Below are 19524 nucleotides of genomic sequence, written 5' to 3' on the forward strand. Positions count from 1 at the left end.
TCAAAATGTGTAAAATTCCACTTCGATCTATTAATTATGCATCATAGTATATATTGTAGCAGTGTAGTGGTGGCTATTTTTTTCATTATTTATAAATGTACAATATAATGTGTCTAAAAATTAAAAATAATTTGATTGTCCCTCGCCGTCTGATTTCCTCAGATCAACCACAGCATCTCCTACGGATGGTCTTATGGATAAAAGGATATTTTGTGCACTCTGTTCTATCATTGATATTGATGGATACCACAACTAAACACGCTTGCACAATGGGTGCTTTCTATATTTTCTCCTCATACGTGATCTTCATTGTTCAAGCAACGTGTGACGGCCAAAGAGAATTGATGTTCGCCCTCGCTTAGCCTACGATAAAAGCTTTCTGCCATTCTTAACGAATGTGTATGCGGAAAATGCGCTTACGGTGTGTTAAACGGTCTATAAATTTCAATTCATTATATTCACACAATAGCACCCATTGTGTGCCAAAAGATTTACAAATGTAATTGAAAATAATGTTTTACAAGATTTACAGTAGGTACCTACTATTAGGAATGTTATATTATAATATTACATTCAAACACGTTATTGAAGATTCCTGAAAAAAAAATATTATTTTTGACGACAAAAACATTGTTATATTAAAAAATATGACGACAATTTAGAAAATAATGAAGAAAAAAAAACTTTGACTATAGCATTAAAAAATATGTTTTGATATTGCGAAAATGGATTAACTCATTAAGATTAATACCAAGTGATTTATTTTGTACACATTAAATTAGTTCAGTTTAATAGAATTTTGAATCATTTTTGGGTACATAATTAAAATGACTTATTAATTTTCTTTTGTTTAACGAAAACCTTGTTTACAAAATAATATTGGTAAACATTTTTCTTAAGTAAACAGGCAAAGAAGTTTATGGAATTATATTTATATTTTGTTTCGCGCTTCGAATTAGATTTACCTGACATTTTAGAAACTACTCTACCTAATAGAAGAGCTTATCGTGGGAGGAAAAATATTTGTAATACAAATAATAACATTAGTCATTAAATAGGTAGAAAAATCACTATGAAATATCTCTGTTTAATATTTCTTATCTATGATCTAGTTCTTTAGTAATAGTTAAATGTTACAGGTATTTATATTAATCTGTGCACTACTCTAGTATTTTGCATTTCAAGAATACCGCAAAACCAATATTGTAATTGTTGTACATATGTTAAATTTAACAATAATTTTCTGATAGAGCTGTGAAACTGAGTTAAAATAATTATGATTCTAATAATAATTATTAGAAACTATGAAAACAAACCGTCGAGTAAAGGGTATAGGGATACCAGAAAAGAAAAGAGCCTGGAGAGGGCTGTAGTATAGGCAACAGTGACTGATATAAAAAAAAACATAATTTTAAAACATTAATGTGTTTCCCGTGTTCGATTTATCATTTTCAAAAGCATACATCTGTTAACGGTTTGTGTTGTGTTTCAACAATAAGTCAATAATGACGGTTTGATGAGATAATGTCATTAGACTGACAGATGATGTTTTATTGTCCTATAATAATACAATAATAGATCACCGATTTAGCACAATACACAGTTTCTCCAATACACCGTAAAGAAGAATACATTATTCTTTGGTCATTCGGTGAACTTTTATACTTGACTGATTCAATTCAATCTGGATTCACCAAAGTGATTACTTTTCGTCGTTTATTATTTTTTTCATCCCACGTCGCCATTTTAAGAATCGTTTCAAGAATCTGAGCGACATTTCGATAAACAAATCATTTGTATTTTTAACCCAGAGAGATGCGCGACCAAGAGACAAAAGCTGTTTGCATAATCCATAAATTATAGCTAGTTAGTGTACGCTTACGCGATTTTGATTTGTTATGGAAAAATCATCGTCGAAATACTAATAATATAGAAAATGATGAATTATTTGACATCTGCGAAAATTCCACCACACCAAACTCTCAGGACCTTGGTGATGAATTAGCAACATTGCAATTCCGGTGAAATATATCTGTTTTTACTCGGCATCGCACTTAAGTGAATTAATTTCCCCTTAGGCGGTTATATTTTTCTGAGCACTCGTCTACACATCCCACCATTGTTGCTATAAAAACCTTACATAATGATGTTTATTTTATGTAAATCTATATAGTTCAATATTTGGCTTATCTCCATTTTTCTCGATTTTCACGACAACACGGCATTTAATGTCGTAAGAAATATATAAGTTTAATCCTCCCTCGCCTCCCCTCAAATATTTAGTAGAGGGAGTAGTGGTATTTTTAGTATGTTAGTTAGGACAAATCCCCTTGATGATTTAATGTCCAGCATGTTACTACCTAGTATTTCATAATCGTTTCCTATCTCGTTTACACTAATATTGAGACTGACAAAGTATGACACCATTTTTTTTTCTTTGTGTTATATTTAATATTACAGTAGCACTTGTCTAGCATTTCTACTTTTTTTAATTAAAATAGAATAAAATATATTTAATTATATACTCAGTGTAAAATGCCAAAGCGTGAAATTTGTATTCAAATAAGTAGGAATTAATAAAAAATTTCAATGACTGATACCAAATTCAAATTATTTATTAAACAACAGATTGTGTTAAGAATACTAATCAGATCTGTGTTCGATTGGAGTAATCGAACTTCGTTGACAATATTGTAAATATTAAATAATAATTATAAAATTATAAATACTAAAATAACCTTAACTAGGACCTCAAATATAGTGTACATACTACATAATATTATAATATTACACTGCAGAAGTGATGTTAGACACTTGTCTGTTGCCTACCAACCTCTTCTTCCTAATTAACAAATAAATGTCGCCTACACGTTTTCAACAAAACCACTTGAAAGATGTCCTCTTGAAAGGTTCTGGGGTCGCATCCCCTTTTAACTACGTGACATAGTTCTTAGACAAATGAAATATACACTGAAACACAGAAATCGCATTCTACCTTTTTTCACTGCCTTAGGCATCGAAATAATGGCCTCATTACTTTGGTCGTTACTTGGCGACACGGAAAAAAATTTAATATTAAATCAGTGGGGTGTGGTTTTGCTTTAATTAAACGAAATCCGAAAAAGTTAGACTATCCCAGACCTAACCCGAGAAAAAAAAGATATGATTTATTCAATATCTTGTTAAGATCAATTCATACAAAGCTGCAGGCCAGCAAAATAGTGTCAATGAGTTAAATCGATTTTATTTAGTATACAAAACCACTAAAGTGTTTGCCCAAAATTGTTTATAAAGTAATTTGCATGTAAATTCATCTCGGCGCACATGGAGGAAGGCATAACGTATAATACTAATTTAAGTACACTCTACACTTTCTAAGTATCAAAGTGCATTAATCGATTTATCATACTTTCCATAATCTAAAAGTTATTAATATATGTTCTACGCATAGGAAACTTCTTCTTTTGATCAAACTTTAAGTTTATCGCAGTTCAATTATTTGCTCACCGAGTGTGAATGTATAAGTATTTTAATATTTCCGTATTGAAGATTAATGCGGTGCTTAGAGATTAAAGATTCGATATTCAGTAAAATTGTTATTAGACTACAAACAGGGGTAGTTAGAAGTTTAAAAAATATAATCTTCGCTTCACTTTAGACTGTTCAAACTACAAAAATCAATCTCTCCCATGAAGGAAAGACATTGGATCATGGACATGTCTTATGATCAGCTGATTGTCTGTTTCTTGTCAATCAATAATCTCTTTTCTGTAGCTGATTTTCTTGCTGATAATCTCTTACCCGTTATCCGGGAAGTCTCGATTTGCCCACGCTTATCATTTATCACCATCCGCTGTCCCCCCTTCGCTCTTTGTGTCACAAGTCATGTTCGGTGTCAACAAAATAATTGTTTTGTCAATGTCTGTTCATCCGCGGCCTACTTATAAAAATAAACAATTTGACGGATTGTCCGACTTTTCTCCCGGTCGATTTTCCATCACTTGCGTTTTGAACATATGGTTTGAATGGTATTTTTTTAAAAACCCGTCCACGGCGGAGAAACCTACTTTTTGTAAGTGTGTTAATCAATCAGCGCCGAGCTGATTGACGTGAAACTGCGTGGATTGGAGGGCGTGATGCTAACAAATCAGTGTTATCAACGCTGTGAGCTTCTCTGCCCTGCTCGAGGCAACCCGTGCATAGTACGCACATACGTGTGTGGTTTACCTTATGAAATAATTCACTCGAGCAGGTATAACGCGCGGGCCATACTAAGTATTATACGTGTGTAAATGCATCACACTCGCGGCTTGCTCGGTTTGGGGAAAGGTCTGTGGAAAACACCATTAAAACCTCGATCGTTTACAACATTGCCGGCGGTGCTACCGGAACTGGTAAGTATAAACTGCTGGCCACGAAATCGAACGCCGTATAAAGTTTTCGGAAGGGAAAAAAAGTTTTTTTCTTTATTGTTTATTTTTTTTCTTTCTTATTTTTGTCCTGTTAAATTGCCCGCGACCTACCGGCTTATACATCACGACAAACACACTCGGCGCACATACGAAGTGTACCGCACAACCGTATTATCATTGTAAATCCCCTTCAAATGTTTTTTTTTCTTTTTTACCGGCTGACAAGCGCCCGTCCCACTTGAACCATAACAAATCTTCGCAATGAAGATAAAAAAAATATAAAGAAAACGTTTCAGGATAGAGCTATTTTTGCTGACGATGGAAATGTCTGTGTTAAAAATAAGTGTTCGTTGTAAAATGTACACGTAACTTAATTTTTTTTATATCCTTTAAATATAAGGCGACCAAAACTTGATTTGTGTCCGCTTCGTTCTCCTGAAATTTCCATAAATAAATAAATGAAAACATTGTATGATAAACTGTTCATTGTGAATCCGGGTTTTCAAATCAAATTATTGACGATTTTTTTCATTTTAAACATGGACTGAAACGTTACCTAGCCAACATTATGTTTTCACTACACATTTTTTATTTATATTACCCACGAATTATTTGCATGATCATCATTATAGAGTTTATAAATTAAATATTTTAGGTAATATTAATTAATATTGATGAAGAAGCTATTATTGCTATTGCGGTACATCTTGGAGGGAAGCAAAGCGAAAGCGTCCCCCTCTCAGTCTGGGCGATACCATGATAAAAGAAAAAAAATTGCTGTATATCTTCTCTGTGGAATAAAAAGGAAAAAATTGTGGATGAAAGAATGGTTCAAGAATATAAACATTTTTGTCCTTCATAATCTTGTTGAAGAATTGTGATTATACCGTCATCTATTTGTAAAAACTTCAATGAGACGTGTGACATTTTTAGAGTTTTTGAAGATGGTTACACCAATTGTACAGAAAGAAGATACTTGTACGAGGGATTAGTTAGATCTGAACGTGTTGATTTAACTTTTTATAGTATTTACGTTGGCATTTGGATCAATTTATGTTTGTTCTTTTAATTTGTTATATACATCTTGCTGTATAATCTCATTCTTATAAACCTCACATTTCACTTTACACACTGCTGGTAAAATTCTGTACATATTTATAAAACCTCACCAAAAGTCTACATTATTAAAATTTATTTAAGAAATTTTGTATTTTAAAACAAAGGTGCCGTTGCTTTCCACTTTTTGACTGACAAAATTGAATATTCAACGACATACGAGTAGTCTGTTATTGTCAAACATCTTGATTTATAACGAAAATTAAAACAAGTTTAATATTTATCACTTAAGAAAATTAATTGTCGACCGTGATCATCTTATACATGGTCAGTTTTTTGATTGTCAATCCATAAGATTATAATTCAAGACTGATAGTGTATGAACATTTTAAGAATCAAAAAAGACCTAGTCTACATTTCCATATATTCACATCCCACTATAGTGTCTAGCAACTGCGAAATGTATATATGTATATGACTGGGCGTTTCTGACTTGCAACCTTCAAGTCCTCCCCCCCCTTCTCTTTTAGGTTTCAATTGTGTACATTCTGTTTATTAGTGTATTATACCCCACGGGATCGTGCGGTCGGTTTGGGGTGCGAAAAACGGTGTAATCGTGCTCTCGGTATCATAGTGACTAATCTCGGATGCGATATATCCTAACGAAGATATACGGTCGGTTACCTGTCAACCATCAAGCTTAGCGATTAAAGCCAAAGGCCAATTCGTGTGGTCGGAGGAAGAAGTCAGACCGCCCTTTCCCTTACGTTCTGTCGGTTTCATCCCGCCGGATATCCGCGGTTTCTGCAAGTTTTAATCTAAGTGCGTATATAATATGCAAAATCCAATTAAACCTATGTGTACGAGCAGCGACCTATTCCATTATAAGATAATAATAATACAACGATCTACGTTTCTATATGCCCGGCTCGTACCGATACAGTTTGTGTGTGAATATAAAATAAACAATAAATGTATATGACATTTATAAAGACCCGTTTATCTGTGTTATGACATGAATGACGAACAGCGGCCACTTCTTATCCTAGAGAATTACCTGGAGGAGGTGTTCTGATTTTTGTTGGCTGAAAACCGACCCCCCAACCGCCTGAATAGATGTGGCTCTGCGGCCTTGCCGTTTCTTCGACCGTCCACAAAACTGTCGTCCAACAGGAACCTGGCTTTTTTCCTCAAAAGCTGCAACAAAGCAAATATATCTCGTTATTTTCAGCTAAAGCTTAACACCTTTTGAAGGATGAAATATTTTTAGGCTTCTTTTTTCTTATCATATCTGATATCATCCTAATTATCCTTGTCAATCGCCATTCTTATAATTTTCTTATCGTGTATATGTTATCAGCTGATTTATCCTAATTATTGAAAAATGTTACCTTTTCGGTATTATCACGTTTTTGTAAAAAAAACGAGGCTCATTTTATGATGTTGGTTACACTGTTCTATATCAAATTAAATAAATTGAATTCAGAATCGTAACATTATATCATAAGTCTGGACGTTTTTCCTTCAGGATATCTCAATAACAGTGCAAATTGGCTATACTTCCTATACATTAAGCTAAATCATATATCTAATGGTAACCTAAAGTTATAATAACTAAACCTAAATATAAAATTCAGGTTAAAATATTTAAAAAAAAAAAGAGTTTTTCGTGTTGTATAATCTTTTCTAATTTTTAAATGCCAAAAAATATATTTAATATTTATACATACTAATAATATAGATTTTAAATTATAAATAAATATTGAGTCATCCTAATTTAATTACATTGGCTAATAATGCAATTCTAAAAAAATTAACAAACAACTTCTAAATAGTAGGTATTCACTAATTAATATCAACTAATAGAGCGACTTATTAACAGTTAAAGCATAGTTAACAAATTAATTTCAAGTTCATTGAGTTTAGACTGATATGATTTGAGCGTTTTTAAAGATAAACACTAAATAGAAAAGAAAATATCAAATTATTAGAAAAAGGTTATCAGAAATACATTTTTAACAACTTAAGCCATAAGGACCTATACATGGTATAACGCGGAACAACTTTCCAGCACTTAAATAAAGTTTCAAAAACCGTTATCACATAGTAAACGGGATATTTAATAGATTATGTAATTGGAGTTTCAAAGAAAATCCTCATTTAATCCCTTTAGTACGTAGAAGTTTTAAATTTTTTTAACTACTTGGTTGTTTGGAAATATTTGTAAGCAAATAAAAAAATATAACATTAAATAAATGTATTTTTATTGAATATATTTTCTGTACTTTACCGTCCAATCGAATTGGCGAATATGGCTAGTTTATACTTTTACAGTGATTATGATTTTGAATAATAAGAATATTACTAACTAGTAAAAGTAACTGTAATAATTAAAATTGTAATTTTTTACTGTCGACAAAATAAATTGTAGTTCATTTCATACCGTGTGTTTCTCATTAGGTGTTAAAAAAATAAAATTATCAGCAGCCACGACTACCGAGATGAATTTACTTGATTATTTTTCGCTTGTATTTTGATCAAATTTAATTTCAAACATTTCGTATTCTACTTTATTTTTCTTTGATATTTTTATTTCAAATGAATTTTTATTACTTTTTACTTTATGTTGTCGCAAGATTTAACAAACTATACGCTCCAATTATTAATAATTTAATTTCGTTTCAGTTTTATTAATATCTAAACTTTTTTGTGGAAATTTTTTTCTGGTTTTAAATGTGAAGACCCCTTGTCTTACACTCCGAACCATACAAAATAAATATGAAAAGCCATGTATTTATAATGTTTATAATGTTATATTAGGTACATATATGTAATATTTTAATAGGAGTTTTTCAAGACACAAATCATAATATATATACTCGTATTACTTTTTGCGTTAAAAAAAAATCAAAGAACTTAAACATTTTCATCTTGAAGTATTCAGAGTTCATGTGTAAAATCGTTTTATTTTTGCAACTTAAGAACGATTTACAAAAAAACTAAACGTAATGCAATAAAATATAAGGCCCGATTTGGATTTACCGAGAAAAATCCTATTTTTTATTTTTTTCTGAAATTTTTTTAAAATTATGCTGTGTGTATTTAAAAACGTTAAGCCCAAATTTACACGGAACGCTCGAATACCTGAAAACGGTTTTAATAAAATGTTTTTAACTATTTTTAAAACGAGACAAACATTATTTTTTCCAAAAAGTTTTTCAATTATTTGAAAAGTTTTAAATAAAAATGTGTAATGAAAAATACTTTGAAAAAATTATAACTCATATTTTAGAAATATTATTTGTAAACATTATACCCGCAAAAATTATTTCAATATTGTTTATAAAATATTTTAATTTTCCAATGCTCTACAGTTGCATTATTATAACGTTTTACATAAAATGTTTTGCTATTTGAAGAAATAACAAATAAGTAAAAGTGTGGTATTTATTAGCAACATGACGTATTACCAAAACTGATACTCGTAAAAACAATTCCAGTTGAAATAGTTGTTATTTAATGTATTTAGGTACTACCTTAAACCCCCGTAACCAGTATAAACCACCAGGCTGAATCTTTAAATGCTAAAAACTAGAAAAGTATTTATCCAAAACCGACCAGTTTATTAGGTTATTAGGTTATCGACCAGTCATTATTTACATTATACCTTTTTGCTTTTCCTAGACATAAAGTTTAGCAACATAGATTGCTATTTTACCCGACTCCGCTTAATACTACAATTTTAAAATAATAACTTTAATTCGGAAATTTAGTATGATAATCTTCAATCGTCAAGTATAAGAAGGATTTTATTAGAATATTTTCTAGCTAAAACGATTAGGTATTTAATAAGAATTATTACCATGACAAGAAATTTGAATAACCCTGTAAATCTCAATCGTTAAGATAGTATACTTTATGTGCGTCATGTAGATTCCAGCAGAGGGGAAACCACCAGTTTAATGTAGTCAATTGATAATGCTGCTTCACTTACCTGGACGGTTAGGGCATACGTGACTACCATGATGATCATTGGTATGTAGAAAGCGACCAGTGAACCAAAGACAAAAAACGCTCGGTTGTTGATCACGCACATCCCTGGCTCCGGCATTATATTCTTCGGGTTATAAAGTCCTGCAAATTCAAAATTATTTATCAGGCCACGTTTGTCCTTTTTGCGTGGAAAAAATTGTATGGTGAATTTTTACTCTTTAGCATATTGTGCAATACCGTTTCATCATATATATTATGTGTATTGTCCCAATATTGTTATTGTTAGCCGAGAGAGAAACAAAAAAAAAAAAATCACCATCAAGGAAAAAATTACGGACTAAAACAAATTCATATTATTTTCAGTTTAATAAAAATATGCAAATTAAACTAGACCACACGTTCCTATCCAGTTTGAATAGCGCGCGGGTAATTTAAATATTGTAATTTGTCTGTTCGCTACAAAATATGTAGTTATTACCAATTTATATTTTTTTTTTTTTTTTAAGTGAATAGGTGGATCGATTTTGGGTAGTGAAGACAAAAGGCGGGGAATGGCCAAATTCGAAGAAATCTCTAAACTAACGAGGGATAATTTAATTTTAATCCAAATGGTATGTTTGATAAAAAACAAAATTGAAGATTAAAAATTAAAAACAAAAATGATCATTTTCTCCCTTTTTAAATTTAGATCCAGCGAAATGCCTTAACTGCTTTTTTATTTTCGCCTTTTTTTATCTAATTCTACGCCTGATTTTGTCGTTTAACCAATATATATATTAATTTAATTTAAAAAAAAAATACTTATTCTATAGTAGTATAAAACTATATTGATGTCTTTTAGCTTCGATGCGAAACTGTTATTAAATGTATAATATGGCAAGTTTCGTTATAAATTTCCGAATTATTCAAGTACCTATAATATATTAAGGATATAGTATTTAAAACTGTATTTATAGTTATTAGTTTTAATAATGTCCATAACAATATATTTCGAAAAACTTTCTTTATAAAGTAAAATAAATTAATTTCTCGTGATGTTTAAGGATGTGACAGAATGGAAATGTCTTTAACTTATTCTTCTTCTTGAACGTATAAACAGGGTAGATATTTTAATCTACTTAACAACTGATGAAAGTACCTAGGACTCTTTGGTAACTGATCAAAATTTCATCTCGCCGGGTTTAAACAGAAGTTTGGGAAGTAATTTAAGCAATATTTATCTCTCTTCCGTGTTAATATATGTATCTATATATATAGATATAGATAGACACACTATGTTTTCAACGTTATGATTTTGTATAAATGTAAGAATGAATAAGACCAAATCGAAAGAGCTGTTCGCAATTGAATGATATGAACAAAAAACAACAATTTTTTATCTGCTTTGGTTTCCACAAGTTTTCTTCCTACGCCGGAAATATCGACACAAAAAATATAACTTTATAATTAAGTTTGTATACATCAAAGAAGCTAAACAATTTAAAACAAAACTTTTAAACTAAGCTAGTAAAATATTTGGTACCGCAAGTCGTAGTTTTTCAGTTTTAATAGGTACAACCAATATGGCTTTCTTTTTTATTTAACTTTGACAACCCAAAAAGCACCGTGAACGTTTTCAGATTTTAATATAACGACAGTAGAAAACAAAAAGAAAAAAAACTTGTGAGGGCAGGAAACTAAATTATTAGGTTTTTTGTTTTTCGGAATAAATAATATTATATAATTTGAACAACTATCACAGAAACGGTTACACAAAAAGTTTCGGATGACTGCTCGCTTTGAACCGGAAAGTTAAAAGTTTCGTTTAATTTGAAAAAATAAATGTCATTCAGTTTCGTACAAACCATTTTGACTTTGAGTAGCGTAAAAATAGTATGTATGTGGTCTAACAAATTGTGGGATTTAAATGGTTAACCTAGTGTCTCTTGTCTCAAAAATGCTTTTACTTGTAAGTAATGTTTTCCGTATTGTGTTATCTTTTATACTCTTATGTAGAGTGTTAAGACACTCCAGGAGTCGATTGCACTAACCCTTCACACTTTAAGGGTAACGTCTTAAGATTATTTCGACGACTCCTCAACACTTCGTTGAGGAGAAATATCTAAGATCAAATTGATGGCAAATTCTAGTCCTGGTCACGAAAAGTTTTTTATTATAACCCCTCTTCCTACAAAATCTCAGAAAGCAAAACAAATGTACTAACGTTCTCGTGCAAACAAAATTTTATCTAAAAACAAAAATTGTAATACTTAAATATTTGTTTTAATATTGTTATTAGCATAATATAAATATTTATACACGAGTATTCATATCTATATTATAAATAGATTTCTTTGGAATCGACGAACTCTACTTGTCCTCGACTTTTTTTTTAGTTTTACACTAGTAAAACTATTTTTCTGAAATTCGTAAATTATTATTAATATGACAGAGTGTAACCTGGGTTACCTATTTACCGATTGTTTTCAACCAAACTTTGATAATTACTATCTATCTCTGCATTTATGTTTGTGCCTCGTGAAGTAGAATTTTTGCTCGGCATGTTAGTAAAAAGTATAGTTCAATAATATATGATGTTATATAAAGCTAAGAATAATCTGACAGCGCATGAAGTCATAATCTCTACACCGAACAAACAAATCGTTTTTACTTTTTTCGTAATAGCCGGTTATTTTTCTATATTTGCATTCGTCATAAACCATCGTTTTTTTAGAAAAATGAAATAAAACATTCTAGGAATTATTTGTAAAATTCTCTGACGAATTGACATATGCCACTCGAAGCACGTTTTTTAATTTCCCTAGACTCGAAAGGTAAACAAAAACAAGTGTGCTTCATACCTACGACGGTAGATATTTTCTTTGGCATTATTGGAATATTGCAGTTAACATTTGATGGTGAAACTAAATATATTTTTTTTTTTAGCGATCACCTGCGGTTTTATATAAGAACTTTTATTTTTTTACTAGAAATTGGACATTTTGGTTGTAAACTTGATTTGTCTCGCATAACATTTGGAAAATTATAACCCTTTTGGAGATTTCAAATTATTAAAATACACTTATATATTCTAAGTACCTATAGATTTCAATTTTAAGATTTTGTATTAAAACGTAAAACAAATATTTAGAAAAATGTGTTTTTAAGTGAACATAAGTACGGTAAAATATTCAGCTAACAATAAATTATTACCTATACTAAACTAGCTGTCTAAAAATAAATTAAAAATATCATTAAACGTTTATGTATACATAATATATAATACTGACCAAAACTAGTTATGTATTTTCTTGACGGGTGTCTTAAGGTGCCTTGGAATAATTATGTTTCCCGGAATGAAAATTTTAATACGTAACTTTTTTAATGGAATTTATGAGTGAATAACCTCATAATTTTAATAGTGATATAAACGAGAATTTAAGACAAGACCAGTAAAACAATCTCAATACAACAGTTTTATAGTGTCTAGCCTAATCTAGATAGGCGATTACAACAAATAGTAATAATAAACAATTTGAAATTAATCGCCTGAAAAAAAAATCTCAAAAGGAGCACACTATATTAACTTTTCAACCCTAGTCAAACTAGTTTTAAATTTGTATGGGGTACCTATTGTTTAGATATTATCCTACCGATAAACAGTAACAAAAAATATCATTACTCACATTAAACATTTTTTAGATTAGCATGGAAGCTTTTTATACTCTCTATTATAAAAATGCCTTAAGACCTGTGACCTCATTGACCCAAATATGCCCTTGCGTGTTCCCGATTTTTTTTTAGATTTGATCCGAAATGTAAACAAATAGTTTTTATTGAATGTTAATACTTTAACTCTGGAGATGTCAACGTCATCGACACTCACTCAATCGCTATATTCAATGAATTTGAAAACAGTTAGCTGATATGTATAAAATTCCTAGAAGAGGTGGTTTTGGGTGTTTTTTTTTTTAAAAGAGAGTTTAAGTAATCCGCGTCAAGTAATGATCGGTACATTATTATACCTATGGGTAATGGAATCCGCTTGTTTGTGTTTCGTCTCACCGCCGACGGGGGAAAAGGCTCCGGTAGCTTGATGTATAATACACATGACGGCGGCTAACCCATAAATTAATATATTATTCAAGGCAGAACGTGAGAAAAACACAGATGGTAGTTTGTTGTCTTTATAACCGGCATCGTCTAAGCTCCCCTCCTCCTCCTCGGTAAGTCTTCGCCGGGTATAATACACGCTTTGTGCACCTAAATGTAATTTGTCTATACTTTAGGAATTTCGATAAAATAGAATTACCGAACTTGCCGGCGTGGCGGTTTCGTTGAATATTGTAAAGACGCATTGCTCCATTAACGAGGTGCGTTTTGAAGAAATCCAAAGCCCAACTAATAATTAACGCCTAATATATCTGACCCAATTGCTTACAATTGCAATCCACTACACTTCCTGACGTGGCAAAACTCGGACGCTAAACACCAAGACCCTACCTAGCCTAGCACGTGTGAACATTTACAGTCATAACATAAAGTTATCGGTTTTCTAGACATTAACTATATTTATAAAATATAAATAAGAAATAACGAACAAGGTTTTTATTATCTATATATATTGACTTTTCTATTCATATAAAATCAAAAGAGTATTGGTCATAAACCGCTAAAGGCTAAAACATTGTTCCTTCAAAACATTTAAATGAGGACCGCAGAAACAAACAGAGATATAAGAGTAACTTAAATGAAATGCATATCCAATAAAACCGATATTTTTGGCTTCAACAAAAAAAAAACCACTGTTTGTCAGCTCTGCTGATAAAATAAATGACAGTGATAAGAATAGAGATAGATAAGAATAAATTAGCTGATATTCAATTTTATCACTTTTTTTTATAATTATTCTTCTAGACCTGTGACCTCTCCGTCCCCTCGGTTGCTTTGATTCCATTATGCCTATACTCTACTGTACTAGTCCTCTTGTATAAAATCACTTTCAAATTAACGCTTTGATGCTTATCTGTAAATACAGAACCTCAATTCAATACTTCCTAACTCTGCTGGTTTATACTGTGCTTGGTTTGGACTGTACTGGCTTGAAAATACTAACTACCGATTTGCATCGAAGCGTTTTTTCGAAAGTGATTTTATCACTTGCAGATTTAAAAATTCCTGTAAACCTGTGACCTCCTCGTCCCCACTCAGCCCCGATCCCACTGTACTGGTTTTTTTTTTTATTTATGACAATAGATTGTTTAAATAAATACATTTATTATTAGAGTATCATTTAATGTGATTTTTTTGTTCTTATGTAAGAGGTAGAGGAATTCACGAACTTTGCTTTTGCTATACTCTAAAATTTTCATAATGTGACAACTACCGTTTTTGCCCTGTGCCCTTCATATGTCCTTCTACTAATTAGACATTTTACATAAAATTCTCGAATGGCAAAAGTTTATCAACCCGGTATCTAACATACAGCTAACTAATATTTTCCATTCAATTTTTGTCGAACAATTTTTTGAACACTCAGCGATGGTTTCGCCGACGAACTTAACGGTTAAACTTCACTGTTCTACACTAAGTGCTCAAACGGATATGAGTGACGTGAAAGCTATACGCCCACCTGTTAAGTCTGACATATTACATTAATTACACTTTCAAACTGACCTGCACAGTTTTACTCCCATTAATTTCGCTTTAGTCAATACTATAGTCTTGTCCATACATAACTTTGCACGAATGAGACAATACAGAGTATACCCCGCACTGATTCGGATAGAATTTGTCTAATTGGTGAGTTACTATTGGAAACACGACAGTGGCAATTTCGAGTGAAGTTGATTGTAACCAAGTATGAACGTAAAAGATGTACAAATATAAGGCAATTAAATTACCCCAAAAAGTACGTGACCACACATTTGCTTGGGATGTATAACGTTTTACTAATAGAAAAAAAATCATACTCCAAGATAGAAGTTATACGAAAAAAAAAATATATTAAGACAATCGGACACAAAAATAATACCTTCACAAGGTCTAAGGCAACATTTATGGAGATTTTGGTAGACTGCTCCTTTTAGATTGGCTTGGGGCCGTTTGTATTTACTAGCCTTATTGCAACTACTATTTATATTCAACTTACCGGTTTTTTACGTCAATAGCTCTCCTAAAGGAAATAACATTAATCTACCTACACTATAATAATGTCGACAAAACCAAACAAGTGTTTATCGAAATTCAACTTAATGCAAGTAAAATAGTCAGACTCCGAAATTGGGTATATTTTGAAGACAACAACACCTCAACTAGAATATTATTAATAAATTAATTTTAATAACATTTATTATAATTAATACATTTCATGTTATTTAAAATGGCACAATATTTGCGACTTGTATGCTTTTCTCTCGCTAAAAAAAAAAAGTATGAGTTACAATAGAATGCGAAGTAGATTACAGTCGAGTTTATTTAAGTTCAAAGTATATTGAGAATAGAGATGCGGGTAACGCTGTAATTAATTCCAAAAGAGACCCTATGCGGGTTTTATGGTTTCTGCACAGAACAGGTGACATAATAAAAACTTGCTATAAATCGGTCCATCCGGGAAAACAATATTATATCGTTTGCAGTTTATTGTTATCGGCTCGATATGTCATATTTGCCATGTTAGAACGCCATATTTTATACTGATACAAAATATATAATAATTTATATGATAAATATATATATCCGTTTCGAATTTGATACCACTTTTCGTAACAATATAGCACTATTATAGCATCCCCATTACTGCCAAACACACAATAGTGTTTACCCTCACAACAACAAACATTTCTTTAGCGTACCCGCTTCTATGCGAAGAAAGGGATAAAAAATTAATTAATTTAATATTGGAGGCTTGATACTGAAAATGTTTAATAACAGTATAATATCTTATGCACTTTTGTTTCACTTTAAATGCTATGAACAATTACATTCTATATTTTCTATACACACGGTAAAAGCTTAACCGTGTCTAATTAAATCACTTTTCGGTTATTGTGTGATTCCAAATAAAAAATTTCAAGTGAGTAAAAAATACTATTTACAGGGAATATTAAAAATAGCTGGGTTTCTGTATGGTAACTATTTTCTTACTGAATTTATTTTTAATGGATATTTTTCTTTTAACAGCAATATATGAAAAGTGTTTTCATTATTTTCACGATAAATGGCTAACAACGAAAACAAATTATTACTATAGGCAGACGAACAACCCTAATCGTTTCCAGCCTAATAATAAAAATACAATTTTAAGCACAATATAACTTTTTCAGTGATTATTTGTTGATATTCATAATTTTTTCTTTCATATCATAGAAATAATAGTAATTTTTTAAAATATATATACTTTTGTTAGTTTTTTAAACTTACTTAAAATATAATACACATTCCAATCGATCAGTCAATATTTTCAATAAACATTATAATTTATTATAACACACGAGAATTGAGTGAAACTTAAAAGAAAAAAAAATTACTTATATTAATGATTTTTAAAGAGTTATTGTCATTCACAGATTCGCACCGAAGCATTTATTTGAAAGTCACGATTTCGTCACATTAATTATGTTTTTTTTTCTTCTTAAAAAACTAACCCTTTTTAGATGCACATTATTTGGAAATGATATAATTAGACATTTTATCGAATTAATCGTCTATTCCGGGTAATTTCCTAGAATGGCGGCTCGTATTAATGTTGGGGTTGGTTAGTACTTACCGAGAAGCGTGACCGACAGCGACACGCTAAACGAGAGGAACCAGACGATGGCGATTTTGACACACACTAGCTTCATGGTCGAGTAATGGTGTCTGGTCCGCAGTGGATGTCTTATGCCCAGATATCTGCCCAGGGATATGCAACACATGTGCATGATGCTCGAGCTGCAAGCCAAAACGTCGCATGTAACATAAACGTTGCACCAGGCCACGCCGAGAGGCCATTCTCCTGTAAGAAAAAAAAAACAAAAAAAATACACCCGATCCCAAAAATAAAAAATACATGCGTACATTGTTAACATACATCAGACACGAGTTATTTGAATATTTTTACGGATCGACCGAGCACCGTTTTGACGGTCGGTTGTTTTTATATTGAATGCGTATATATATATAGAGCTTATTGGAAAAAATATATGGCGAGCGATTCGCCCATATTATGTTATGTTATGCTAATACCTATCGGGTACGTCTGTAAATGTATTCGGCGCACGGACAGACCAGCCTCACGCACAGAAAACGGCACCGATTGTTATGTTTAGCTTTGTGTGTGTGATTATGTCAGCCAAAAACATGGCATATATCGTCACACAACAATTGTACGCTGTTGCGTTTCTGTGTTTTTGTTTCATAGGTTTTTTTTCTCTAAGACATGTCTTGTGATTAGTTGACTTTTTGTCTCTTATCAATTAATCTCTTATTAACTGCACAGACAACATGGAAAAGAATAGCTCTTACTTAGCATGTAAAGAAAAACCATGACTCAAAATGAAATCGGGGTGACCGCAGATTTAAGTATACAATTTCATAATAATATCACAAAATTGGACAAAATAAAGTGATCTAATTTGTGATAGTAATTAGTGTAGTAATTTATCGTTTAAATCTTATTATCGATAAGGTGTTCGTACAATAATATTGTAAAATGTCTGCACAATAATTTATAACAATTCATGCGGCTACACTGATATCTTCACGAGTCTCTAAATCAGTCTTTTTAAAAATTTCCTTTGTTTTCGACCGAGTGAGCTATCTGTTTTCATATAGTCCGTGTTAGCTGACTCTCTTATCTATCGATTCTCTTAGAAATTACCTGCGTGAATTATCGATTTCCCTTTATCACCAACTCATCCCTACAACTATCTCACCCTACCTTCTCCTTATGCATCTCGTTTTATCGAACATTTTCAACTAACCCCTCCTCCTCCCCATAACACATTTACACGTCAAAAACAACCTCCCCGACGACACAAAGGCTGTTGTTTAGCCGTTAATATAATATATTTCTGCTATTTACAGGAATCAGCCGGCACAGCGGCGTTCACTCTAAAATAATATTATTATGTTTGGAAAAGCCACGAGCCTCGAGTGATATAAAATTACCAACTGGGCGTTTGTTGTTTTGATAGACGTCTTGACTGCAGCAATGTCCACAGTCGTTAAAAATTGAATGGACTTGATTTAAACCCGGACTCGCCACCGCAACGTGATGATAAACATGCTCTGCTGTACTATGCGGACTTGCCAAGTCGTCTGCGACAGATATATTATGGCCGTGTCGCGAAAAAGGATAATTTATTATGATCGTCGTCGCCGAGATCATCTTTGAAGTTGAGTTATTCTACAGACTGGGTATTTTCAAATAGAAGATGTCACACACGAAATTTGTTCGTACAAAAACACTGTTAGCGAATAACTAGTAAACGCTCTATGAAAATATTGGCACAATTTTGTAGCTGATAGAATAATTTGTAAAATTTACAAAAACCTTCTGAATCAAAACTACGCCCAGAAAAGAGGAAAATAAATTACACACGTTACGAATAAACGAGTCGAAAATATATTTACGATTGCTACATAATTAACATATTAACATATTTTAACTTAATTCATCAAGGTTATGTTGTCTAAAACACAATTGTAGCCAATTTGACCATTATTTAATAAATTGTGGTCCGTCGACATTTAAAGTTGATAAATACATATGTCAAATGTGTACATTTACTTTTATTTTATCAGAAAATGGATGAACTTCTTCAACAAATAAATTTAAAAAATCAACCTAAGACAGTCGTAGTTGTGTATTTGTTACTGTAAATGTAATTTAATTAAAAACCAACCAACCAACTTAGATTTCTATGTTATTACGTAATAAAGTACCCATAAGACAACGTAGTTATCACATTTGTATTACAAATTTCACTGTAACGTAATACATTTATTCCTGATTTTATCAAACTTGAAACCTTTTGTTTGTTATTTACTACTTTGCGTCCGGAACTTTTGGTATTTCTAACTTTTTGTTTTCACAAACCCA

The 19524-nt window shown here is 31.4% G+C and overlaps 1 protein-coding gene across 2 annotated transcripts in view; it reads right to left on the reverse strand.

The window, feature by feature from the left end:
* LOC126840302 (5-hydroxytryptamine receptor 2C) overlaps positions 1-19524 on the reverse strand; it is a 65320-nt gene that overhangs the window by 10078 nt on the left and 35718 nt on the right. For both annotated transcript variants that reach the window (XM_050575950.1, XM_050575948.1), the window contains exons 3-5: positions 17209-17436; positions 9463-9602; positions 6526-6665 (exon numbers count right to left, since the gene is read on the reverse strand). In XM_050575950.1, the coding sequence (XP_050431907.1) occupies positions 6526-6665; positions 9463-9602; positions 17209-17436 (508 nt within the window). The remainder of the gene's footprint in view (positions 1-6525; positions 6666-9462; positions 9603-17208; positions 17437-19524) is intronic.

This window comes from Adelges cooleyi, unplaced genomic scaffold, assembly GCF_023614345.1.
Source record: "Adelges cooleyi isolate 19-005CV unplaced genomic scaffold, UGA_ACOO_1.1 ACOO_flye_CR_arks_rails_tigmint_CR_PRNA_376, whole genome shotgun sequence".
Lineage (NCBI taxonomy): Eukaryota > Metazoa > Arthropoda > Insecta > Hemiptera > Adelgidae > Adelges > Adelges cooleyi.